The sequence below is a fragment of the Neoarius graeffei genome, chromosome 12 (genome assembly GCF_027579695.1).
Source record: "Neoarius graeffei isolate fNeoGra1 chromosome 12, fNeoGra1.pri, whole genome shotgun sequence".
Classification (NCBI taxonomy): Eukaryota; Metazoa; Chordata; class Actinopteri; order Siluriformes; family Ariidae; genus Neoarius; species Neoarius graeffei.
Window position 1 is genome coordinate 68,077,483 of NC_083580.1, and position 27,587 is coordinate 68,105,069.

General features: G+C 41.2%; 1 protein-coding gene across 1 annotated transcript in view; it reads left to right on the plus strand.

Annotated features, from left to right (window-relative positions):
* Window positions 1-27,587, plus strand: part of nrxn2a (neurexin 2a) — an 833,732-nt gene that overhangs the window by 211,195 nt on the left and 594,950 nt on the right. The window contains exon 7 of the mRNA XM_060936298.1: window positions 17,526-17,687. Coding sequence (XP_060792281.1) covers window positions 17,526-17,687 — 162 coding nt within the window. The remainder of the gene's footprint in view (window positions 1-17,525; window positions 17,688-27,587) is intronic.

Here is a 27,587-nt window from a genome sequence, read left to right on the forward strand (position 1 = left end):
GTGATGTAATATTCCATCACTCATTAGGGTAACTTTCTGAAAAAAGAGAGACATTACTGGTCAAGATAACCTTAATTAACCTTAATTAAGCTCAAGGATTTAGCTAACCAAAACAAGTAGCAATCAGACCAGCCTGTACCAGTTCTAAGCGTGCCAGAAAGATAGCTATCGCTGTCGAGCAGGAAGTAACATCATTGTTTTCATGGATAGTGCTGATTGTCAAGGACAACCGACTGGGTAAGTGTTGTTAGGTTCACTCACCTAGTGTTGTCTGTATATGTTTGCTCCAGTGTTAGTTGCTGTTGTGCGTGACTAGTAATGAACTTGTTTGAGGTTTGCAGTCTGTTTTGCCTTGCCATCGGAAATCTTCCAATTTCGTGTCAGCTGGCATTAGCAATTTTTGTTGTCATATTTTCTCTTGTAAATATGTGACGTAAGCTATCGTACACTTGGCGTACGTCACATATTTGTCACGTAGTATCGAATGTTGATACCAGAGATGTTTTTACAATGAGGTTGGCATTACCAGTATTAACTGGTAATGCCAACACATGTTTGTGGAAGTGGATCATGGCACGAACAAAGGAGATTTCTGAGGACCTCAGAATGTTTTGGAATGGCCAAGTCAAAGTCCTGACCTTAATCCAATCGAAATGCTGTGGAAGGGCTTGCAACCACGTGATCAAAATGCGCTACGTCATGAGCGTTCGCCATGATGGTGGATATACAAAGCAACTAGGATGGCAGCTGCTGAAAGCATGTCTGTAAACAATGCTGAATTTTCTCACTATTACTACGATTTGAACGGTCAAGCGAAGATTCAATACGAGGAGAAGATATGTGTGGTTTTGACCCATATTATTTAGAAAAGTCGGATTTGTCTGAGGATAAGACGCTTCTACCGACCATCAAGTACCTAGATATCATGTTCTATCTGGTTTGGCAGACTTTGTGGGTTGACAAATCTCAAATGAAGGCTTATAAGTCCATGGAAGCCTATAACTACTTTGTCTCTGGATGGGTAAACACCTTATTAATTAAACCAGTCACTTGCAAGGGCAAGTTAGGACTTCTTTTGCATTTAGTTTACTTCTATGTGTAAACAACGGACGAAGTGTGAAATTTTGACAAGTCTCTAGCTTTATGGCTCACAAATCACATTTCAATTTATTTCAGGTACAATTTTGCCGGCGCTTCTAGAAGCGAAACGGTAATACACGTGTTAAAATGATTATAATACATAGGGCCAAATTACTCAATTCTGATTGGTCAATCAAGGAGGGCTTTTTTCCTTAACACGGGGCCATATTTCTGAAATGCTATTGGCTAGTTCGTTGCTTGGTTACGGTTACAAAAATGAGCAAATCTTGTCAACAAAATGGCTGACTCAGCAATGCCGCGTTTCGCTATATTTGACGAAGAAATGATAAACCAATTGAAAGCTGCAAGCAAAAATGAAAATACCCAAAAAAAAGTAAAAAATTTTGGCTGTCCGTGTTTAAGAAATCAAAATCCTTGTGTCGTGTCGCCGTGTCATGATGAAAGACGCTTTAGAAACTGATTCAAATGTGTAAGATAGTCTCGCGCCCTGATTGGTTCAGAAAACGTGAGTGACAAATGTTGTGAACTTGAATGGCTTCCAAAGTATGAATTTGGCCCTATATATTATAAACAAGTAATCGTAAGGTTCCTCGTAAAATTAAGGATCAATTTCACTCGTGATTTCAAAGTTTGGGGCGGCACGGTGGTGTAGTGGTTAGCGCTGTCACCTCACAGCAAGAAGGTCCGGGTTCGAGCCCCGTGGCTGGCGAGGGCCTTTCTGTGCAGAGTTTGCATGTTCTCCCCGTGTCCGCGTGGGTTTCCTCCGGGTGCTCCGGTTTCCCCCACAGTCCAAAGACATGCAGGTTAGGTTAACTGGTGACTAAATTGACCGTAGGTGTGAATGTGAGTGTGAATGGTTGTCTGTGTCTATGTGTCAGCCCTGTGATGACCTGGCGACTTGTCCAGGGTGTACCCCGCCTTTCGCCCGTAGTCAGCTGGGATAGGCTCCAGCTTGCCTGCGACCCTGTAGAACAGGATAAAGTGGCTAGAGATGATGAGATTTCAAAGTTTTGAAATTGCCCACGTCGCAAATTTTCAAAACTTCGAAATCACTCGTGAAATTAATCCTTAATTTTACTCGGCCCCATACAATTATCTATACTAACAACGACCGAGTGAACCACGACAAGAGAACGCTCATTTTATCGCAAAATTCTAGCAACACGAAATACAATTCTTCCATGATATTATCGAGAAAGCTTTTGAATCTCACCTGATTACTGCAAACACGAGCTGTTTTGCTTTGAGCCTCTGTTAGATCAGCCCTGCCGATGTTGTTCAGCCGTGCTCGTCTCCTTTCCGTACTGAGCCTCAGAGTTTCCTCGGCCTATTTCCGATGCACGGACGGAATTCTAAAAAATCGGGATCACGAGTACTGTTGTGACCACAACCATATACAGCCCAAAAATACGGCATCGCTAAAAGAACGCTTAAAGCAGCGGAAAAACAAAGAGAGTCGCGCACGCGTGACTGTTGTGTATGGAATGTCGCTTGACCCCACATTTGTATATCCACCAACATGGCCGGCATCAGGGTTTCTATTTTGTTTTGACGTCACTTGCAAGTCAAGGATCGGTAAAGATGCATTCCTAGTGGCTGCACATTCAGCTGTGTTTGTGTCTCATCTCATCTCATCTCATTATCTGTAGCCGCTTTATCCTGTTCTACAGGGTCGCAGGCAAGCTGGAGCCTATCCCGGCTGACTACGGGCGAAAGGCGGGGTACACCCTGGACAAGTCGCCAGGTCATCACAGGGCTGGCACATAGACACAGACAACCATTCACACTCACATTCACACCTACGGTCAATTTAGAGTCACCAGTTAACCTAACCTGCATGTCTTTGGACTGTGGGGGAAACCGGAGCACCCGGAGGAAACCCACGCGGACACGGGGAGAACATGCAAACTCCACACAGAAAGGCCCTCGCCGGCCACGGGGCTCGAACCCGGACCTTCTTGCTGTGAGGCGACAGCGCTAACCACTACACCACCATGCTGCCCCTGTGTTTGTGTGTTTATTTGAATTCCAGCTAAAAGTGGTTGAATATGATTGAAGTGGCTTCACGCATGTTCAGCCTGTGCCTCTCTGTTTTGTCTCTGTGATTGCTGAACAATAATCCTGTAAATATTCTCCAATTACACTTGCAAATATAGTCATTTGCATTCAGTCAGCCTTCCATGTAGCACTCGGGGGTGGTGGAGGCGTGTGGTAGTTGCTCTTTTTCATTTAGCCTAACCTAAGAAGAAAAACACTCAGTAAGCATCTTGATCAAGTTTTTTTTTTTTTTTTTAATGGAGGCCTGTGCTGTGCTAATTTTCCAAGAACTGTTTTCCTTGATTGAACTTGTTTAGCCTGATCATCATTCATCATTGACTATATAATGGAGCACAGCCCCAAGTACTGTAGTCTGTCATGTGCCTGTGCTGATTAGCTTCCCATCTGATTGTTGTAACCTTTAACTGGAGTCACTTACAAAGCTGGAGTATTTTGTGCATCTCATAATGGCTAGTAACATTTCGCTGTTTTCGCTTGTGTGCGGCGACGCCGCAGCATTTCCCTGCCCTGAGTGGTGTCAAGCTGACATTTTCTCACGACTGTGTACACTGATTGTTTTTTTGTTGTTGATGTTTTACTCATTTACCAGAAACAGCTGCCAAATGTTTTAGCACCGCTGACATTTCTCAGAGACGCTGCACGCCATCGCTGCTCTCGCCTGCGTCTCCATCTTGACCCTCCTGCCCTTCTTCTCACCATTTCACTGTCAACGATTTATTTAACACCCTTTCTTTCCTTTTTTCCACCTACTAACACAAAAGTCTACACGAGGTGGAAGTGTCATTGTTTATCTAGCGCTAATGTCCTTTTCACATTGTGGAATGTGAATCATTTTGACATTGTATAGAAATAGGGAAAAAAAAATTAGCCTATTAATAAAACTGATATCTAATCTACCAGAAGATGAAGAAATGATTTATTAGTGAAATTATATGGATGATTATGATTAAGTATTATGACCATTTTATTAAAACCAAAGCTTTTTTTTTGTCATTTTAGCGAAGTATTTATATGATGTATAATTTTTTATATGATGAATGAAATTTATTTTGAATCACACAGGGCTTGGACCCCGTGTGATAAACAAAGTGCACTATATGATAGAGCGTACATTGTCTAATTGTCTATTTTAGTTTAGCTCTTTTTTTAACACAGCTTTATCCTTTTTCTGTGCAAAAAAAACCCCACCTAACATATCAGATAAAATCGGATTCATTTTGAAAGCTCATTTTTCTGCCGTCCACTCTTTTTGAAATATAATTCATTATCATCATCTTTCTGTACAATGGCTGCAAATCATTTTTTCCTTCAGAAGTTTTTCTTTTTCAAACATAGCATGTTTAATCATATGCCACATGGCGAGAAATGGATAGCGTGACCTTGGGGATTTATTTAAAGAGTATCAAAAATACCATCACCTAGTTATTCTGTTCAAGATAATTAGAGATAATGCTTGGAGAGAAAATTCTACAATTGTGCCTCTTGGGCAGACGTCCTTCAGCTACACAATGCAGAGATGTGCTTTGTACAGAACACACACCCGTTTATTTGCAGATTTGCAATATGTGTATGTCCTATATCCGTTCTGTCCAAGAATCACTTTTCTATGTCACTTTTAAATTCAGCGCTGCAACATACAAATGTCTGTAAACTACACGTGTAATGATATGACATGTATTTACAACCCTGATTCAAAAAAAGTTGGGACAAAGTACAAATTGTAAATAAAAACGGAATGCAATAATTTACAAATCTCAAAAACTGATATTGTATTCACAATAGAACATAGACAACATATCAAATGTCGAAAGTGAGACATTTTGAAATTTCATGCCAAATATTGGCTCATTTGAAATTTCATGACAGCAACACATCTCAAAAAAGTTGGGACAGGGGCAATAAGAGGCTGGAAAAGTTAAAGGTACAAAAAAGGAACAGCTGGAGGACCAAATTGCAACTCATTAGGTCAATTGGCAATAGGTCATTAACATGACTGGGTATAAAAAGAGCATCTTGGAGTGGCAGCGGCTCTCAGAAGTAAAGATGGGAAGAGGATCACCAATCCCCCTAATTCTGCACCGACAAATAGTGGAGCAATATCAGAAAGGAGTTTGACAGTGTAAAATTGCAAAGAGTTTGAACATATCATCATCTACAGTGCATAATATCATCAAAAGATTCAGAGAATCTGGAAGAATCTCTGTGCGTAAGGGTCAAGGCCGGAAAACCATACTGGGTGCCCGTGATCTTCGGGCCCTTAGACGGCACTGCATCACATACAGGCATGCTTCTGTATTGGAAATCACAAACAGGGCTCAGGAATATTTCCAGAGAACATTATCTGTGAACACAATTCACCGTGCCATCCGCCGTTGCCAGCTAAAACTCTATAGTTCAAAGAAGAAGCCGTATCTAAACATGATCCAGAAGCGCAGACGTCTTCTCTGGGCCAAGGCTCATTTAAAATGGACTGTGGCAAAGTGGAAAACTGTTCTGTGGTCAGACGAATCAAAATTTGAAGTTCTTTATGGAAATCAGGGACGCCGTGTCATTCGGACTAAAGAGGAGAAGGACGACCCGAGTTGTTATCAGTGCTCAGTTCAGAAGCCTGCATCTCTGATGGTATGGGGTTGCATTAGTGTGTGTGGCATGGGCAGCTTACACATCTGGAAAGACACCATCAATGCTGAAAGGTATATCCAGGTTCTAGAGCAACATATGCTCCCATCCAGACGACTTCTCTTTCAGGGAAGACCTTGCATTTTCCAACATGACAATGCCAAACCACATACTGCATCAATTACAGCATCATGGCTGCGTAGAAGAAGGGTCCGGGTACTGAACTGGCCAGCCTGCAGTCCAGATCTTTCACCCATAGAAAACATTTGGCGAATCATAAAACGAAAGATATGACAAAAAAGACCTAAGACAGTTGAGCAACTAGAATCCTACATTAGACAAGAATGGGTTAACATTCCTATCCCTAACCTTGAGCAACTTGTCTCCTCAGTCCCCAGACATTTACAGACTGTTGTAAAGAGAAAAGGGGATGTCTCACAGTGGGAAACATGGCCTTGTCCCAACTTTTTTTTAGATGTGTTGCTGTCATGAAATTTAAAATCACCTAATTTTTCTCTTTAAATGATACATTTTCTCAGTTTAAACATTTGATATGTCATCTATGTTCTATTCTGAATAAAATATGGAATTTTGAAACTTCCACATCATTGCATTCCGTTTTTATTTACAGTTTGTACTTTGTCCCAACTTTTTTGGAATCAGGGTTGTATATAATATTGGCTGGCTTTGAGTGGTATATCAGATATATTCCATTCAGCTAGCATGATAGTGAACGAGTCGAAAACGAGTAGCTGAATGGAATATATCTGATATACCATGAAATGCCAGCCAATATGATTATACATACACATTCGATGGAACAATTATAGATTTTACAAAAAGTTAAGAACAGGGCAGTAACTTACCAATATTGAATGCTGATTCTGATCAAATGTAATTCAGTGTTCTGTCAATCCAATGTACATGTACGAAGGCAACGCTCTAACAATAAAAATGATACAAGTTCAAAAAGCCTGAACAACAACCCAAGCTATATCCAGGTCAACACTTCAAGTTCAAAGTTACTTTTGGTCGTAGTTAATTGTTACATTGCAGTTGTTCAAAACAAAAGGGCTTCACTGAGTGAAGTCCTCTTGTAAAAGTCTCCATCACTTTTCCTCGCCTCCAAGTAGAACTTTGACAATACTTCCTCTATTGCTCTCTTTTCCAGTTTTTCGATGTCCGTTGGTCTGTTTTTCTCTTGTAAATATGTGTGAAGCATATCCAGTGACAATTTTGGAGCCTTTCGGGTGTTCAGCTCGTCTTTCCGTCTAAATTTTCAGCTTTTAATGAAGCAAACCTCGCTGCCATTTTTGTTTACAAACTGTCCGAGTCACTCACTAGCGCAGAGGTATGAGTCACCTCATGAGGTAGTCACCTGGAACGCTTTTCAGTTAACAGGTGTGTCTCGTCAAAAGTTAATTAGTGCAATTTTTTGCCTTCTTAATGTGTTTGAGATTAAACAGTAAATAATAAAAATACAGTAAATAGCCCTGTTCCACAACTGTAGTAATCCATACAGTATTATGTCAAGAACCGCTCAACTAAGTAAAGAGAAACGACATCCATCAATACTTTAAGACACGAAGTGACTTTTAATTCATAAAAACACAGAAAAAAACATTGAATTAGAAGGTGTGTCCAAACTCTGGACTGATACTCTAGCAGCTACGGATATGAGACTCTACCTACACTACCGTTCAAAAGTTTGGGGTCACCCAGACAATTTTGTGTTTTCCATGAAAAGTCACACTTTTATTTACCACCATAAGTTATAAAATGAATAGAAAATATAGTCAAGACATTTTTCTGGCCATTTTGAGCATTTAATCGACCCCACAAATGTGATGCTCCAGAAACTCAGGCCCTGTCCACACGGCAACAGATTCAGGTGAATCTGATAAAATTGTTTATCGTTTCGGCCTGGCGTCCACATGGCACCGGCGTTTTGGGTGCCCCAAAACGAAATCTTTTGAGAACGGGTTCCAGAGTGGAAAAATCTGGCAACGGCCCCATTGCGAAGTCGTCCGGATGAGTAGAACGGATTTGTTTACGATGATGTCACAACCACATGACTGTCAGTGCTTCACGCCGGGTAGAAGTGTAACGAACTCGATGCGAGTTGTCAACAAATCCTGTAACTTGGTTCATGAAACGCGCTTACAAAATATTTTCACTGTGAATATTTACTGTGTAATGGTGCAAAGTGAGAGAGAGAGAGAGAGAGAGAGAGAGAGAGAGAATAGCCTTTAGGGCAGAGTCTTTAGTCCAAACACTGTGGAAGTACTGAGTATAACCAAACCGCGCACCGCCCGTGCACTTTCCAAAAACAAAAACAATCCTGCCAGCAAAAATAGGAAAAAAAAAAAAGGAGCGATCTCACCTCTTCAGATGTTGGTTTAAGTCCGACAATACATTCCTCAAAAAGGGCGTAGAAGAACAAAGTAATCCATCAACGTGTAGCATTCAATTTATTCCAGACCATTAAAGAATTCTGGAGGATATCAGAATGTTGGCGTACCAGCTTCCATCTACCCCCATTCATTCCTCTTTCTGCGTCTTTCATTTTACGCTACTGATTAATAATCAAAACTTTGTGGCTGATGGTACAGAAGAAGGGGTTTATGCGCATGCGTCTACTTCTTCTATTGTTCTGGTGTCTCCAATGGGACTGTCTTACAGCGCACGTAGAGGTGTGGCATGTGTATTGCATCGTTTTCAGCAAGTGTTGCATTGCCATAAGAACCTGAAATTTTACTGATCCGTTGCCCATGTGGACGCTATATTTTTTTAAAAAAATCTCGTTGCAGTTGTCGTGTGGACAGGGCCTCAATCTGCTCAAAGGAAGGTCAGTTTTATAGCTTCTCTAAAGAGCTAAACTGTTTTCAGCTGTGCTAACATGATTGTACAAGGGTTTTCTAATCATCCATTAGCCTTCTGAGGCAATGAGCAAACACATTGTACCATTAGAACACTGGAGTGAGAGTTGCTGGAAATGGGCCTCTATACACCTATGGAGATATTGCACCAAAAACCAGACATTTGCAGCTAGAATAGTCATTTAGCACATTAGCAATGTATAGAGTGTATTTCTGATTAGTGTAAAGTGATCTTCATTGAAAAGAACAGTGCTTTTCTTTCAAAAATAAGGACATTTCAAAGTGACCCCAAACTTTTGAACGGTAGTGTAGCAAAGGAAAACACAGGATTCAAAAGTATGTTTTAACTCCAGAGAGCTGTGTAACTTTGAGCCGCGCCCCGTCATGAGTTTTAGGACAAACTGAGCCGAGAAAAAGAAAGCTCCCCCTGTCATAATTCGAGGCTTTTGTTTCATTATACACTGTTAAGAGTTTTAATTGTTTTTTTATATTGTTGATTGTTTAATTAATTGAAAATGGAAACCTAAGACACGTTTTCGGTTGCATTTTTATTTATTATATGGAGACACCACAATATCATAACATATCGAATTTGAATTTAGCCAATCATGACACCCCATAATACATTGAATGATACGGTATTAAAGAAATCTATTCTCCCCTTGACTTATACTGTATATGTAGTTTTTTATGCATTATTTTCCTGTTTCTCAGATGATTCTGGTACAAGAAGAGACAAAACCGCAGGAGGCTTTCATGTTTTGAATGGATAGTAAGCCAACGCAACACTGCACTTCCTTTGAGTTCAGATTAAAGCCAGCGTTTCTGTTGTCGATCACAGTTTGAATGTCGAATCTTGCAGGCTTCATGAACGTAAAACAGAAATGCTTGAGACGCTGCTGCTACAAACGACCTTACACTGAATACCATTAATATTAATCCTTGCACCATCACGACTGAGAAAGTGAAGCGTACGGCTTTACACCTCTAATATTACACTATTCAGTGGATTGGTGTATCAGGAGAGGTGGATCATAAGAGGTAATGATGGTTAATGTAGGTAAGTGATTTTTTTTAAAGGCTGTGATCTATATGAATAAATTAATGAAAACATTTACTCTTTTTCTGCCCAAATTAGCTGTGAATTACTGCATAAAAGCCCACCAGAGGCATATGGACTAACAGGTTTTGACTTAAGCATATAAAAATAGGAGAACTACTTTGGAGCAGTTGATTTTCTGCTCCTAAGCACGTAGAAAAAGAAAACCTCCCTCTCGTTATTATTCTCTTTGTGTGGCTTGGCACATCTCTCAGTGGTTTAGCTTACCGACTCTATTTATTGCTTGCTTTGTCCATTTATTGGTTTTATATTTTCATTATGGATGCGTGGGTTCACTTCTAGCAGTGGCTCGGATCATCTCAGCTAAGTTTGGGTAGAGCATCGATATGACCATAGGACAAAAGTCAGAATAAATAACATGTAAATATGATTTTATGTGATTATCATGCACATTATAAGTATAGTCTTGGCTAACAAACCCTAGTAAAGTGGCTCATGTGGCTTGCGTTTTGTTTGCTGTCACATCCACATTACTCTTGAATTCTCAAGTGCGGGTTATAACTCAAATCACTGGTGAACAGACGTAGCAATTCACCATTCAATTCGATTCATGATCTTGGGTTCACAATTTAATTTTCCCACAGTGTTTTTGAAAAAAAAAAAGAGAGAGAGAATTTTATCACCAAAAAAATGCAGCATTTATTTTCCTATTCTTTATCAACTTAAACATCCCATTTGTTAAATTAAAAAAAAAAATGTTTAATTTTCTTAATAACCACCAATAATTATTTACCCACGTTTATAAAGGTTGGAGTAAAATATAATAGCCTGTTAACTAAAATATTCATTTTATTAGAAATGCAAAAAGTTAATAACAAGTAGGCCTTTACCTAATAAACGTTTATGAACATTTCTATGATATGCTTTTCTTTTCTTTAGCTTTCTGCAGCCTGTAAGATGAGCTCCGGTTTCTTGTTCAGTGGATTTGTACAGTCAATCAAAAAACAGCTCTTTCCCATTTTAGATTTTTTTTTCCCCTGTATTTTTTTTTTTGTGGCATTAGAGCCGTGTTACTTCCACCTAAGGTGAAGTCATGTGCATTCCCACTATTTTGCATTATCTAAATGTCACATCCATGTGCATTGGTGCGCACAACAGACTTTCACTCGCCTCTAATGACTAACACCTGCTCCGGATTAAGGCGCAATCAGCGAGCAGGTAAAAGGACATTGCACACACCCAGGCATTGCACAGTATTGCGTTACTGATCACCATTACCGAGCCTTTGTATTTGTATTGTCTTCCTGGTTTCTTGACTCTTGTTCTGTGTTTTGTTTCTGATCTTATCTAGCCCAGTTTAGTTCGTCTGTGCTTCGCCAGATGCTTAGCCTGTTCATCGTTATTGATTCAGCCTGCCGTTTTGGACTTTATACCTGTTTATTGCTTATTTTCTAATAAAGACTCCCTTCCTGCGAATACGTCTGTCTCCACTCCAATCAACCCGCGTCCATTTGACACTGAATAAACCTCTGCTGTCTAAACGCTGCAATTACTGCTAGGAAAAGTTAAGCAATTACACAGTGTGATGATAATAATGATTGGTTTTTTTTTTTATTTAATCAATTCTAGTCATCATAAATTTGTTTCGTGATTTACCTTCACACGATGTATCGTTCCATGCCTATTGGTTGATGTTAATGCACTCGTGTTACATTAGCGTGTTTGGTTTGCGGAGATGTTTAAGGAAGGAATCTCCAGTGTCAGCACTGATCAGTCATTTTTCCATGACAGGAAAGTCTTCAGATGAAGGAGGACTTTGCACTTTTGGTTATGTAGCATGACAAACTTTTTTTTTTTTTATTAACTTTCCAGAGGCTGGTCAGAGTCAAGTCAAGTTTATTTGTATAGCGCTTTTAACAATAGACAGTGTCGCAAAGCAGCTTTACAGAAAATTAAAGGCTTTAAACATGAGATAATTTTATCCCTAATTTAGAGAACGACTTTATAGGTGCAAGTGATAACAGGAGCCAACATGTGTCGTGGATGTTTCACAACATTAGACATAATTATATATAGATAAAAAGTATGATAAAAGTTCATTAATCAATTAAAAATCGTTAGCGTTGGCAAATTGATGCAGTATGGTGAAGTGAAACACTTGGGACATGCAGTTGTAGGAAAATAATCAAAATACTGTCGTATATGAGGTGGCCACATCACACCACCCTGTTGTTGATTGTTTTCCTATAACAGCAGCATGTTTTATTCCTTACATAATGATGCTAATAGCGACTTTGTTCATAGAATCATATTGCGTTTGTTTAGTCTTAGCGTCAGACTCTCTCTCTCACTCTCTCTGCCCATGGTTTTTAGAGCATGCAATGTTACACTCTGATTGGTTCTCCACACTAGAGTTTATGCACTGTCACACAATGAGTGGCACGGTGCTGTAGTGGTTAGCATTGTCGCCTCATAGCAAGAAGGTTCCGGGTTCAAGCCCAGAGGCCAACAGGGGCTTTTCTGTGTAGAGTTTGCATGTTCTGTCTGTGTGGGTTTCCTTTGGGTGCTCTGGTTTTGCCCACAGTCCAAAGACATGCAGTTTGGTTAACATGGGGCGGTGTTGGGCTGAAGCGCCCTTGAGCAAAGCACTTAACCCCCAACTGCTCCCTGGGCACTGCTCTGGGTATGGGTGTGTGCTCATTGGTCACTTGTGTGTGTTCAATGCAGAGGAGGAATTTCACTGTGTGATTAAAGGAGATATGCAGAACCTTTATTTTTAAATACATTTCTGAGTGGATGGTATCCCTTGACTCTTGTATGCTGCATAAATGGGAATAAAATTATATATATATATATATATATATATATATATATATATATATATATATATATATATATATATATATAAAATCTCATCTCATTATCTCTAGCCGCTTTATCCTTCTACAGGGTCGCAGGCAAGCTGGAGCCTATCCCAGCTGACTACGGGCGAAAGGCGGGATACACCCTGGACAAGTCGCCAGGTCATCACAGGGCTGACACATACAGTAGACACAGACAACCATTCACACTCACATTCACACCTACGGTCAATTTAGAGTCACCAGTTAACCTAACCTGCATGTCTTTGGACTGTGGGGGAAACCGGAGCACCCGGAGGAAACCCATGCAGACACGGGGAGAACATGCAAACTCCGCACAAAAAGGTCCTCGCTGGCTACTGGGCTCAAACCCAGGACCTTTTTGCTGTGAGATGACAACCACTACACCACCATTTTTATTATTTTCTTTAATTATGAACTGTTGGTGTTTACAAAAGTTCTTAATAAACAACCTGCAATTTTATGTTGTGCATTTTTCCTCTTACTGTACTGAAAATTAACCCATTTGTGACGCCGAGGTACATACCGAACCGTGATTTTTGCGTACCGTTACACCCCTAGTAGTGACAATTGTGAAATATAATGAAGCACCCGGAGGAAACCCACGCGGACAACATGCAAACTCCACACAGAAAGGCCCTCGTCGGCCACGGGGCTCGAACCCGGACCTTCTTATTGTGAGGCGACAGCGCTAACCACTACACCACCGTGCTGCCCCTATATATATATATATATATATATATGAAATTATTAGATAAAACTTTATTGATCCCTTTGGGCGGGTTCCCTCAGGGAAATTAAGATTCCAGCAGCATCATTCCAGATAAGCAGAGAAAAGAAATAGAGAAAACTTCTAGATAAATTAAAATAAATTAAGCATTTACATATACAAATATAAAAGAATAAGATATGGGGACGAGAGAAAGGTGGGAGAGAGAGGGGGGAAGGGGGGAGAGAGGAGGGGCACAGCAGGAAAGATATTGCACATTATATTGCATATTGTCGGTATTGCTTATTGTTAAGCTAGGCTACTGCTCCTTCCCATCCTCTGTCCTCCTGTTACCCCCCCCCAGAGAGGAGTTGTACAGTCTGATGGCATGAGGGACAAAGGAGTTGGGACTTGGGAAGGAGCATGCATATATATATATATATAAATTTTTTTAAAAATTGACCGCAAAGTTGGCATTCGAGCTGCCCCGCTGAGCCAGCCAGCCCTGAGTGCATGATATCACAGCGGTAACTGGTTTTAAGGCCGAGGCCTTGGACAGCTATAGACCAAAGCCAGACTCGGCAGGCGAGAGTGGTTGCGATGGCCTCTTTGTTCGGATTTATTGGAGGTTCTTTGGATTCCTCAGATAGTAATACATCTGACTGTGATAGTCCTGAAATTGGAGTGTGTGTACATGCTACTGCTATACACCTAGAACTGTATCAGTTCGAACCGTCGGAAAGTGAATCCGATACTAACACGTCGGCCACGGAGGCCCCCACCTTACGAAATAAAGCCAGAGAACAAAGCCGTCTAGAGAATTGAATGGAATTGAACTGACAGTCTCATGTGACTCTCATTAAAACAGGATAGGCGTTATAACTTATGCAACATACATGTAGATGCATGCATTTTCACTGATAAAAGGCTAATTAAATAATCAGATGAACTGAGACAATCACATTCTGAAGCAAATTAAATAATCTTATACCGATAACTTAAATACACAATACAAGTTACAATGAGAGTCGCATCTTAACCGTCTGTGTTCTCGCTTTTTGAAGGCCGATCTTGTGGCCGATTGTTTTGAAACAATCTGACTTTCAGTTCTTCGTTCATTCGCTTCTTCCATGTAAGGGCAAGATATTGCTGCTGAGGCAAGCATATCCAGCGGGGGGGTAGCATATCCAGCAGAGAAATCAGACGACTGGTCCACTCATTCTCCATTTTCTCCATACTGAGTACTCCACCATTACTGCTCGGCTCACACTCTGGGAGAACTGTTGCAACTGAACTTACTTTCCTTTTCTTGTAGTTTTCTTTCCCTTTAATTGTTGGTGGTGCACCCTCTTTCAGTACAGGCTTATAGCCAACGCTTCTCAACAGATCAGAGGTCTCGTACGAGTCCTCAGTAAAATGTGCCTGTGAATTTTTCACAAAACGTGTCCAAATCTTTGCAGTTTGAACATTCTTGGGCCATGAATGCAACATAAATCCACCTTCTGTCATGTTGCTGCACCGACCAGCAACACATCTACGTAGTATGGCGATAAATTAGCTGAAAATGGAGGATCGAAGTTGCAGTCAGCTCTGTGTTTTAGTATACCGGAAATAGCGATGAGACCGATAGACTTCCTGCTGTGACGTTATGGACGTCACGGTCATTCACTCAGACCGCTACCTATATGAATCATTTTAATCGTAAAAATTACTATATTAGATTTATTGTTAACGCTTAAAACTATTCCTGTGCCATTCTTAAGGTCTCAAGGCATTTATAAACTAAAAGTGAGGCCATGATTCTGCGTATATCCTTTAAGTCTGTGCTTGAGTGTACGTGTGACAAATAAAGGCTCCTTGGCTTTTCAAAGCAAGTTATTGCCACTGGAATGAAAACTATCCACCATATCACAGCTCAATCATATCAAGTTTTGTTTGACACCATGAACATGGTTGTTTGTTTGTAGTGTCAATCAAACAGGCTGACACGAGTGGAACCCAGTATGGTCTTCTGCTACTGTAGCCCATCCACTTCAAGGTTTAATCTGCTGTTGCTTCTGAGATGCTGTTCTGCTTACCATGGTTGTAAAGAGCGGTTATTTGCAGTGGTTACTGTAGCCCTCCGGTCAGCTCGGACATCAACAAGGCGTTTCCAATCACAGAACTGACGCTCACTGGATGTTTTTTTTTTTTTTGCACCTTTCTGTGGAAACTCTAGAGACTGTTGATCCCAGGAGATGAATAGTGTCGGAAATATTTAAACCAGTCCAGCAACCATGCCACAGTCAGAGTCACTGAGATCACATTTTGATGTGAACATTAATTGAAGCTCTTGACTTATAACTACATGATTTTCTGCACTGCACATTAAAGCGTATATATGTATAATTATTCTGCACCCGCACTTTCTGCTCTTAATACACTGTCAGTGCACGATCGAGGTGCTAAGCTCACCGTGGGTGTTTGTATTGGCGTGATTTTCTGTTTCATCCCTGTTGCACTGCATCTTCCTCTTCTGGACATTTGTGCGTAATGTTACGGGCTTTTTTTTCAGGACTAAGTGAGTCAGTGATGAATTTCTGACATTTGTGTTGTGTCAGCACGTCTGGCTCAGTGAGTGGTGTGTCCTTTTTGGAGGTCACTAATGCCATCTGGATGTGGTTCTCTCTTAGTTTGTTACAAGTACAGGTAGGTTAATTAGCATAGCGATTTGGAAGACGGATCTCGAGATATTTCTTTGGATTTCCACAGTTATTTACAGTTCTATCCAGCAAACAAGTCATATTAATGAAAAAAAAAAATTGTGACGGCTGTATCTGGCTGTGATTCAAATTTGTTTTTCTGTCTCCTCCAGGATGAAACTGGCTTTGCAGTGTTTGTTCTACCAAAACATTTAGTCCATCCACTGATGATGAACAATCTGTGTTGTCTTACCCATCATGCATGTCTTCTATAATTAACCACTCTGACGCTCAGCATGGCCCTGAACTGTTTTTGTTCAAAATGTTTTCTGGCAAAATACCTGCGACTAAAAAAAGAGAAAGAGGTTAACAAACCAACATTAACAGCAATACATCGCCCCTGTAATGTACATGCACTAACAACCAATTTGCTGTCTCATCCTCTCCTTTTCTAATATCGTCACCTTACATCACTTCTGACTCACGCAACACATTTATAAATATCTTTTCCACCTACCTCTCCTCCTAAACACTAACTAGTGAACTCTAACACACACACACACACACACACACACACACACACACACACACACGGATACCCCCTTATATTCAATAAAGCGAAAGAGAAACAGGAAATGGGTTATGAATGATTCCCGTTGTTCCTCTATGATTGACGGATGATTCCTCTATTCCTCATTCTTTTTCTCTCTCTTTTTTGTATTTATTTTCTCTCTTTCTTCCTCTCTGTATGCATTTCTCTCTCTCTCTCATATATATATCCACTTGTCCTCCTTTCTCTTTGCATTTCTGTCTTTTATGCCTCTGTTGCCTCTTTCTTTTTCTTCTATTTCTATCTGTCGTGTCCATCTGTATTACTTTGTTTTTCTCTTTCTCGACCTCTTTTCCTCCCCGGCTGCATGTTTCTCTCTGTCTGTCTTACTCATTCTTCTATACTTTTCTTTCCAATTCTTTATTCATCGTTTCACCTTTCTGTTTTGCTCTGTCTCTGTTTCTGTCTTTATTTCCATTTCACTCTCTGTTTCTGTATTTCTTTTTTGATCGCTTTCTCCTTCTGTCTCTTTCTCCATCAATATTTTTATCTATCTATTTCTCTCTGTCTCTCACTCTCTTTTGTGTCTTTCTGTTTCTTTCTTCGTTTTCCGCCTGGTTTGTTTCTCTTTCTCTATTTCTGTCTCTGTCTCTCTTTTCTCTCCACCTTAATTCTCTGTCATGCTTTCCTTTCTCTTTATCACTGTCGCTGTATTTCTCTTTCTATTTATCTCCATCTCTATTTTTCCCTCACATCTTTCTGTTTCTCTCTCTCTCTCTCTGTCTCCTTTTTATCTATCCCTCTTAAATCATTGTCACCATTTCTTTTTCTCTGTGTCATGGCCTCTCTTCGAGTACGTTTTTATGCCTTTTTCTGTCTCCATCTATTCCTCCCTATCTCTATCTCTATCTCTTTGCCTCTATTTCTCCCTGTCTCAATATTCTCTCTCTCTCTGTCTCTTGCTCTGACCTTTCCTGCACACTCAGGTCACTATATCTGTGGATGGCTTGCTGACGACCACAGGCTACACCCAGGAGGACTACACTATGCTGGGCTCAGATGACTTCTTCTATGTGGGAGGCAGTCCAAACACAGCCGACCTACCCGGCTCTCCAGTCAGCAACAACTTCATGGGCTGCCTCAAAGACGTGAGTATAGCCTTAGTGCCAGCCAGTAAACCTACTATCAAGTGGCTGCAGCAATAACCAATAATCTCATCTCATCTCATTATCTCTAGCCGCTTTATCCTGTTCTACAGGGTCGCAGGCAAGCTGGAGCCTATCCCAGCTGACTACGGGCGAAAGGCGGGGTACACCCTGGACAAGTCGCCAGGTCATCACAGGGCTGACACATAGACACAGACAACCATTCACACATCTTCACATTCGCACCTACGGTCAATTTAGAGTCACCAGTTAACCTAACCTGCATGTCTTTGGACTGTGGGGGAAACCGGAGCACCCGGAGGAAACCCACGCGGACACGGGGAGAACATGCAAACTCCACACAGAAAGGCCCTCGCCGGCCACGGGGCTCGAACCCGGACCTTCTTGCTGTGAGTCGACAGCGCTAACCACTACACCACCGTGCCGCTTAACCAATAATCATACTGTAATAATATCATCACACAGTACTATATGTAGTCACAAGTAGGTGGTTTTAATATATGGATGGTCCTTCGTGCGATATCTCAAGAACCAATGGGTGACTATTTGTAGGATTTATATTTTACAATGGAAGTATCATTGTAAGGATGACCGTTGCAATGTCTATATTAATAACGTAATAATGATAATAAGTTCAGCTTATATAGCGCCTTTCTCACACCCAAGGTCGCTTTACAATTACTTATATAATGTGTGTGTGTGTGTGTGTGTGTGTACAGTGGATATAAAAAGTGTACACACTCCATTAAAATGATCAGTTTTTCTGAAATAAAAAAAATGAGACTATGATAAATAATTTCAAAACTTTTCCCACCTTTAATGTGACCTATAACCTGCACAATTCAGTTGAAAAGCAAACAAATCTGTTAGGAGGAAAAACATAAAAAATAAAAAATGTATAATAAGCTGGTTGCATAAGTGTGCACACCCTTAAACTAATACTTTGTTGAAGCACCTTTTGATTTAATTACAGCATTCAGTCTTTTTGGGTCGGAGTCTATCAGCCTGCCACATCTAGACTTGGCAATATTTGCCCACTCTTCCTTGCAAAAGTGCTCCAAATCTGTCAGATTGTGAGGGCATCTCTTGTGCACAGCTCTCTTCAGGTCACTCCAGAGATTTTCAATTGGATTTAGGTCTGGGCTCTGGCTGGGCCGTTCCAAAACTTTTTTGTGGTCATTGTTGTGCTGAAAGATGAAATTCCTCTTCAGCTTTCTAGCAGACACCTGAAGGTTTTGGGCCAAAATTGACTGGTATTTAGAACTGTTCATAATTCCCTTCACCTTGACTAAAGCCCCTGTTCCAGCTGAAGAAAACCAACCCCAAAACATGATGCTGCCACCACCATGCTTCACCGTGGGTATGGTGTTCTTTTGGTGATGCGCAGTGTTGTTTTTGCGCCAAACATACCTTTTGGAATTGTGGCCAAAAAGTTCAGCCTTGGTTTCATCAGACCATAACACATTTTCCCACATGCTTTTGGGAGAGTTGCTGGTTTGTTTGGTTTTTTTTGGTTTGTTTTTTTTTGCAAAATTTAGCCGAGCCTGGATGTTTTTCTTTGACCCTACCTCATAGTCCAGACATATGGAGAATACGGGAGATTGTTGTCACATGTAGTACACAACCAGTACTTGCCAGAAATTCCTGCAGCTCCTTCAGTTTAAGGGTGTGCACACTTATGCAACCAGCTTATTGTACGTTTTTTATTGTTTGTTTTTTTACCCCCTCACAGATTTGTTTTTCAATTGAATTGTACAGGTTATAGGTCACATTAAAGATGGGAAAAGTTTTGAAATTATTTATTGTGGTCTCATTTTTTTTTTACAACAGAAAAACTGATCATTTTAACAGGGTGTGTACACTTTTTATATCCACTGTGTGTGGATATATAATTTTTTTAAATAAAATTTTTATAGTATTTTTCTAAAAATTATATAATATAATTGTTCAAATAAATATATAAGTAGAAAACACATTACAAACAAATAAATGAAATATTATGCAAAGAATAGTACATAATCCATCCATCCATTATCTGTAGCCGCTTATCCTGTGCAGGGTCACGGCAAGCTGGAGCCTATCCCAGCTGACTATGGGCGAGAGGTGGGGTACACCCTGGACATGTTGCCAGATCATCACAGGGCTGACACAGAGAGACAAACAACCATTCACACTCACATTCACACCTACGGTCAATTTAGAGCCACCAGTTAACCTAACCTGCATGTCTTTGGACTGTGGAGGAAACCAGAGCACCCGGAGGAAACCCACGCGGACACGGGGAGAACATGCAAACTCCACACAGAAAGGCCTCCATCTGCCACTGGGCTCAAACCCAGAACCTTCTTGCTGTGAGGTGACAGTGCTAACCACTACACCACCGTGCCGCCTGTAGTACATAATAAATATGGTGTAATGCATATACACATACAGTATATAACACATATTGCACATAACTCAGAACAGTAGCATACATGAGCTAACATAACCAGAGCCATACTAATACCAATGTATCTAATGCTGGGGGATGCTAATGGACAAAGAACAGCTAAATTAACCATAGAAAACATGGATGTCCCTGACACAGTCACCTTGAGGTGTAGCTAGCGGCTAAACCTCCATTGAAATGTGTCAATAGCTAGCGAGTCGATAACTTTGCTAACGCAGCCAAACATCAAGCAAGTGCAACAACATGACACATAGCAAGGCAGCTAATGTAATATTACTTACTTGTTCAACAGAAAGAAGCCCAACTCTGTGTCCTTTTTGGTCTCTGGCTTGGCCACGCTCTCTTTTTCTCTTCCTAGCTTCCTCTGACAGCATCGTCTTTGATCTCTTTGGCTGGACTGCCATGCTGTCTGTACTCAGAATCCCCATTTAGCATATTTTTATAGGTAATGTCACTGCCCAATTTTGAAAGCTGTCCATGGTGCTGTAAAGCATTACACAGTTCTTGTGAGAGATCTCAGGGACGCGCCACCAGAGTTATAGCGCTATAACTGGGGAACTGAGCAGGGTTTTGGATTGGAGGAATGGAATTCCTACATAAACTTGCTTTAAATCTGTTCTGGTTGAATGCCAAATTCTGATTGGTGTGTTCTTCTATACAACATTTTCCAAGTACCAGTCAAAAGGTTGGGCACACCTTCTAATTCTATATTTTGACTATTTTCTACATTGTAGAACAACACTGAAGACATCAAAACTATGAAATAACATCTGGAAGAATTAGATTAGATTAGATTAGATTAGATTAGATTAGATTAGATTAGATTAGATTAGATTAGATTAGATTAGATTAGATTAGAACAGAACAGAACTTTATTGATCCCTTTGGGCAGGTTCCTTCAGGGAAATTAAAATTCCAGTAGCATCATTACAGGATAAACAGAGAATAGAAACAGAGAAAAAAAACTTCTAGATAAATTAAATTAAATTAAATTAGGTATTTGCATATACAAATATAAAAAAGAATAAGAATAAGATATGGGGAGGGGGGGGGGGGGGGGAGGGCCAATGGAAGAGGTATTGCACATTATATTGCACATTGTCTACTACTGTTTATTGTCAGGCTAGGCTACTGCTCCTTCCCGTCCTCTGTCCTCCTGTTCCCCCTCCTCCCCCCCAGAGAGGAGTTGTACAGTCTGATGGCGTGAGGGACAAAGGAGTTTTTAAGTGTGTTAGTCCTGCACTTGGGAAGGAGCATTCTGTCACTGAACAGGCCCCTCTGGTTGCTGATAACGGCAGGGCCGGCTCTAGGTCTTTGGCTGCCCTAGGCGAGATTGAGTTTTGGCGCACCCCCCCCAGAAAAAAAAAAAACCTCTAATAACATCTAAATAACACTTTAATATCTAATTAATAACACTTTTTTCACATAAAGTGTCAAAGTAAAATGACCACACAAATTCAATACATATCTCCATATAATGGGCAAAAACTCTTCCGCACCCTGTTCAAAGTGTAGTGCATGGACAATAAACAAGAAATTATTTTTAGTTTGACATATATATATGTATAATTTGACATCATAAAGCAGTGTAACATCACTATCACAAATAAGTGTGGGCTGTTTTGCGTTGCTTGAAAAACATACCATTTATAATTACAGTATTTTAACGTGAATCTACTTTTGATAACAATTTCCTAAGATTGTAAGCTGGGCAAATGCAAACTGCAGAGATGGTATTAAGGTACTGGAGATATTGACAACACAGTAGCATGTAGCGTGCTAGCTGGATGGTTAGCCCAAGCTTCAAACCACTGGCCAGACAACAGCTAACCTCAGATGCTGTAGCCTGCATGTAGTGGCAAAAACTCTGTTCATTTATCTGAAATATCCTACATCTGAGACAAAAGACAAATTATTATACATACTACGTCGACTCTTGACAGTTTGCACAAGTAAACCTCACCGTCTATTGCTGTTTGCATCTAGTTAGCTAGGCAGACATTGATTCAGGCATCTAAAATATTAATTTGCCACTATAATGGTTGATATGAGAGATTAGATCAGACTTACCTCTATACTTGGCTCTATTTGTTTCTTCCTGTAGCCTTCGTTTGCGCCCTTGCACACTCGATAATCTGACAGTAGGCTATTCGCATTTTCCGGTTTAGAATATTGATTCTTGATATCGCGTCCTGTGCAGCATCAAAAAAGGTAGTAGTTTAAAAAACGCTGCAGTAATTAGCTGTGCAAGACAAGCAAGCAAGTTGTTAATATGGACAATTGAGAATGCGAATGTGCATGTAATGCGATGCAGCGAGTGTGCTATATGAGCTATAGTGTCGGCTTTATTATTGAGGCTTCTTATTTTGCTATTGATTGTTATTCTACCTGGTGGTGATTAAATGGCAAATGCTTGGAAAAGATGCACCTCTGATGCTGTTGGGGATGACAGCGCCGTATGGTTGGTGATTTCCCACTGAAAAATGCATGATGTGATTACTACAGCAGAGGTACAGTAAGGAGCGCGTATTTCTACATCCCCAGCCGCATCAGAGGTGTTGTAAAAAAGGTTTTCAACCTTTCATGAGCCAGGGCGCACTTTTTTCAATGAAAAAATCTCAAGGCACATCACCAATAGAAAATGTTGACTGAAACTAAAACGCTGTTGCCAATATTTACAATATACAGTCATTCTATAATTTTCCATGGTATACTTGGTGATCTCTCACGGCACACTAGTGTTCCGCGGTACTAGAGTTCGGCAGCACAGTGGTTGAAAACACTGTACACCACTGATAACTTGGTAACATCTCCATTCAATAACTCCATCCCTCCTTTTTGGTGGGGTTTTGGTCGCCCCTGGCGCCCCTGGGCACACTTTGCAATCTAGGCAATTGCCTAGGTCGCCTATAGCAATCGCCGGCGCTAGATGATGGTGTGCAGAGGGTGTCTGGCATCGTCCATGATGTTCAGTATTTTTCCATAGTCTTCTCTGCCACCGTCACCAGAGAGTCCAGCTTCATGGCAACCACAGAGCCGGCCCGCCTGATCAGTTTGTCCAGCCTGGATGTGTCCTTCTTGGATGTGCTGCCCCCCCAGCACACCACGGTGTAAAACAGGACACTGGTGACCACGGACTGATAGAACATCCACAGGAGTTTCCTCCAGATGTTAAAGGACTGTAGCCTCCTCAGGAAGTACAGGCTGCTCTGTCCCTTCCTGTACATATATGGAATTAGGTGGTAAACAAAAAAGTGTCTCATATTTTAGATTCTTCAAAGTATCCAGCATTTACCTTGATGACGCTTTGCACACTATTGGCATTATCTTAACCAGCTTCATGAGGTAGTCACCTGGAATGCTTTTCAGTGAATAGTTGTGCCTCATCAAAAGTTCATCTCATCTCATCTCATTATCTGTAGCCGCTTTATCCTGTTCTACAGGGTCGCAGGCGAGCTGGAGCCTATCCCAGCTGACTACGGGCGAAAGGCGGGGTACACCCTGGACAAGTCGCCAGGTCATCACAGGGCTGACACATAGACACAGACAACCAATCACACTCACATTCACACCTACGGTCAATTTAGAGTCACCAGTTAACCTAACCTGCATGTCTTTGGACTGTGGGGGAAACCGGAGCACCCGGAGGAAACCCACGCGGACACGGGGAGAACATGCAAACTCCGCACAGAAAGGCCCTCGCCGGCCACGGGGCTCGAACCCGGACCTTCTTGCTGTGAGGCAACAGCGCTAACCACTACACCACCGTGCCGCCCCCTCATCAAAAGTTAATTAGTGAAATTTATTACTTTCTTAATGCGTTTGCGATCAAACAGTAAATAGTAAATACTAAATAATGAAAGTACAGTCAATTACCCTATTCAACACCACAACTGTAGTAATCCATACAGTATTATATCAAGAACCGCTCAACTAAGTAAAGAGAAACAACATCCATCATTACTTTGACATGAAATGTCGTTCAGTTAATAAAAATAAAGAAAAAAAACATTGTATTAGAAGGTGTGTCCAAACTTTTAACTGGCACTGTATATACAGGTAGTCGTCAACTTACGACTGCGTTTGGTTACGACTGACCGATCGTAAACCGATCTGGTCGTAAGTCGGCCTATGTTAAATGAACGGAAGTATATTGTGATGTGTAATGATATTGTAATCATCTTGACGTCTTATTTTATCAACATTTTCTTATTTCATTACCTTGGCTCATTATTTGGTTTAAGTCAAACACTGCATACTACACTGCGTACAGTACAATTCGTTTAATATGTGCAAAACAAAAAATATGAAATACAGGTGTGAAAAACAGAAAACATTTTAGTTTGAAACACACCAAAATACAAATGTAAAACATAGCAAAATACAAAACTTAGTGACCGCTGGCATCACTGGTGCTTGGCTGTGGGTCGTCTACGTCATCATCAGCTGTTGCAGCACTTGGGCTGGCGGGAGGATTTGCTCGTTTCATAAACCAGGAGCTGGGGCGGAAACTGTCGTACGTGGCGAGAGGCTGGATGCTGGGCGGGGCCAGGAGCTGGGGCGGAAACTGTCGTACGTGGCGGGAGGCTGGATGCTGGGCACTGCCAGGAGCTGGGGTGGAAACTGTCATACGCTCAGCTAGCTCAGCTGGGAAACACTTGCCAGTCATAACCAGACGGTCGTAAAGTCGATCGGTCGTAAGTTGCATAGGTCGTAAGTCAACGACTACCTGTATAGGGAAAACCGCGAGTTGGCCTAGTGGTGAGTGTGTCCACCTCTTGATCAGGAGATTGGGAGTTCTACTCACGGTCGGGTCATACGGTACCAAAGACCATCATAAAAATGGTACCTACTGCCGTCTGGCAAGGCACGCTGCAATACAGATGTGAGTGGGGAGTCAAACTCTCGCAGTTACCAGAGGACCCGCCCCCCACTTTAACCCTAGCTATGTAATAGGCGAGAGGCCGAGGGCCACGGAAACGGAGATCAGCGCCACCGTATGCGCCACATGGCGTGGGAAGGACTTTGTATATATAGAGGATTTCGACGTGACGTCACAGGTGACGTGACGCCCCGGTGTCCGCCATTTTGAAGGTCAAGCTAGCTAATGTCAACAACAGTAGCTGGTATGTTACTGTAGCAATGTTTACGTTCAGTCATTTGGATGACTGTTAAAACCTTTCAGTCTCAAGTTTTTCCTTTACTGGATTTACTAGTTTACTGAACTAGCGCGCTCGGGCAGGCTGGGAGCGAGCGCGCTAGCTCGGGCAGGCTGGGAGCGAGCGCGCTAGCTCAGTAAACTAGTAAATACAGTAAAGGAAAAACTTGAGACTGAAAGGTTTTAACAGTCATCCAAATGACTGAACGTAAACATTGCTACAGTAACATAATAGCTACTGTTGTTGACATTAGCTAGTGCTAACAGCTAGCTGCTAGTGCACTGTTACAACTACACCGACCCTAATAATACAGTTCTTGGTCATTGCCTGGTAACAGCAAATTTATAACGGGCCATGTCTCAACAGACTAAGAAGTTATTTCAATGACATTTAATAACATTTTGTTTATCCTGAGGACCGAAAGTAAATGAAAATGTGAACAAACCTTAGCTGTAATAAGATGGCGACCACCGGCTCCAGGGACGACCCGCTGATGTAGGCATGTTACCCAGCCTGGTTTTTAACGACATAGGTATACAGATCATGTGGGCCGAAGTCAGGTAAAGACGAGGGCTTCGTGTACTTCCGTACGTCAGTGAACAATCCTGGTGGAAGCAGGTAAACGTCGTTCTCTAAGCCTGCTAACCTCAATTTTTGCAAATACCTCTCCCTCTGCTCGCCCTGTAAATGCCCTACGTCGCTGGATAGTGAAGGTGTTTTCTGCATCTTGCTCCTTTTTCTTTTATGTTTTTTCCCTGGTATTTCCCACACGCCTGACTGCAGGTCAGGAAGATCTGCAGCGCTGCAAAGCCAGAAAAAGATAGCCTGGTAACGTGTACGGATCACGTACACCAGCATCATTGATTTTCTGGTGATATCGCTTCTTACTCGCGTCATCTAGGCCGGATAAAATACTCGACAATGAGACTTCGTCATGATCAACAGTGTATCGCTACCGGTAGTCACCATATTTGTGACCGTCAAAATGGCGCCGGCTACTTGTTGACATGGCAACGGTCACGTGGGTCGAAAACCTCTATACGGAGAGAGTGAGTGATGCATTTTGGGCATATCACCCAGGCCTACTTTAACAGTACTAAATGTGTGGATAAATCTGGCCTCATTTAAACAGCTTGCTCCTCTTTTAACTTTGGCCCTGAAACTTAGCCAGCTGGTCCAGGCCTCATTACGGAAGAGTGAGTCGAGGAAGCATATGTGAGAAAGACAGCAATTTGGAAAGTGTCTAAACTCCAGGCCATAAAGGATAATACTCAACAAGCTTACACTGATAAGCTTAGTATTTCACCTCCCATCCGTCCTCACCTCTGTTTCTTTATCTGCCCTTTTTCCATTTTCCTTCGTTCCGAGCACTATTTGTCTGCTCCCAAGCATGTCCCTTATTTATGTCATGTCCATACCGTTGAAGCTTCAGCTTTACTTTCTTGACAGCCAAATTAAAAATTGATTTCCTCTGGAGATTCCAGTTTGACTGGGCTGAGTTCTTCGTCTCTGCCTTGTTGAACCCCAGGCTGTATTAATCACTCCTCCATTCTAACCACTCAACCATAAATCCCATACTGCAGCCCTGTTTCTCCCTAGCCTTATAAGCAGAGCTTCAGCACAGATAAAGTCATTAACATGTTTTTTTATTAGTCTGGAAGTCGACAAATGGATACAAATGTCGAAAACAAAAAAAGACAGCATAGATGTTTGCAGTTGGAAGACCGGATAATTATTAGTACCCTTAAAATGAGAAAAAATAAGGAACAATTAGTGCTCTTTTGAGCTTAAATATTTAGATAAAACATGCTGTGATTGACAGCAATACACAAGTGCATAAACTCAGCATAAATCCAAGAACTGTAGTCGTAGTCTGTAGCATGAGGTCAAAACATAGGCAGACCGCATTAAGTAAGAAATAACGCACGTCAGACTGTGCAGCTCTTAATTTCGTATAATCACATGGTCTGGAGGGTGTTGTTCCACTTATAACACAGCTATTTGCCAGCATTACAATGTTTAATTTATCAGTAAATGGCATGCCACACATTTTAATGGATTTAATGGATTAGATTTAATGTCGTGGAACATCCACGAGAAAATTTAGATCCTGTTATTGCTCATGCTATAGCAATGATAAACACTTGTTCCTTCTATAGCCTCTATTTTTCTCTCTCTCTCTCTCTCATTAACAACTTAGATTAGATTCAACTTTGTCATTGCACATGTCACAGGTACAAGACAACGAAATGCAGATCGCATCTAACCAGAATT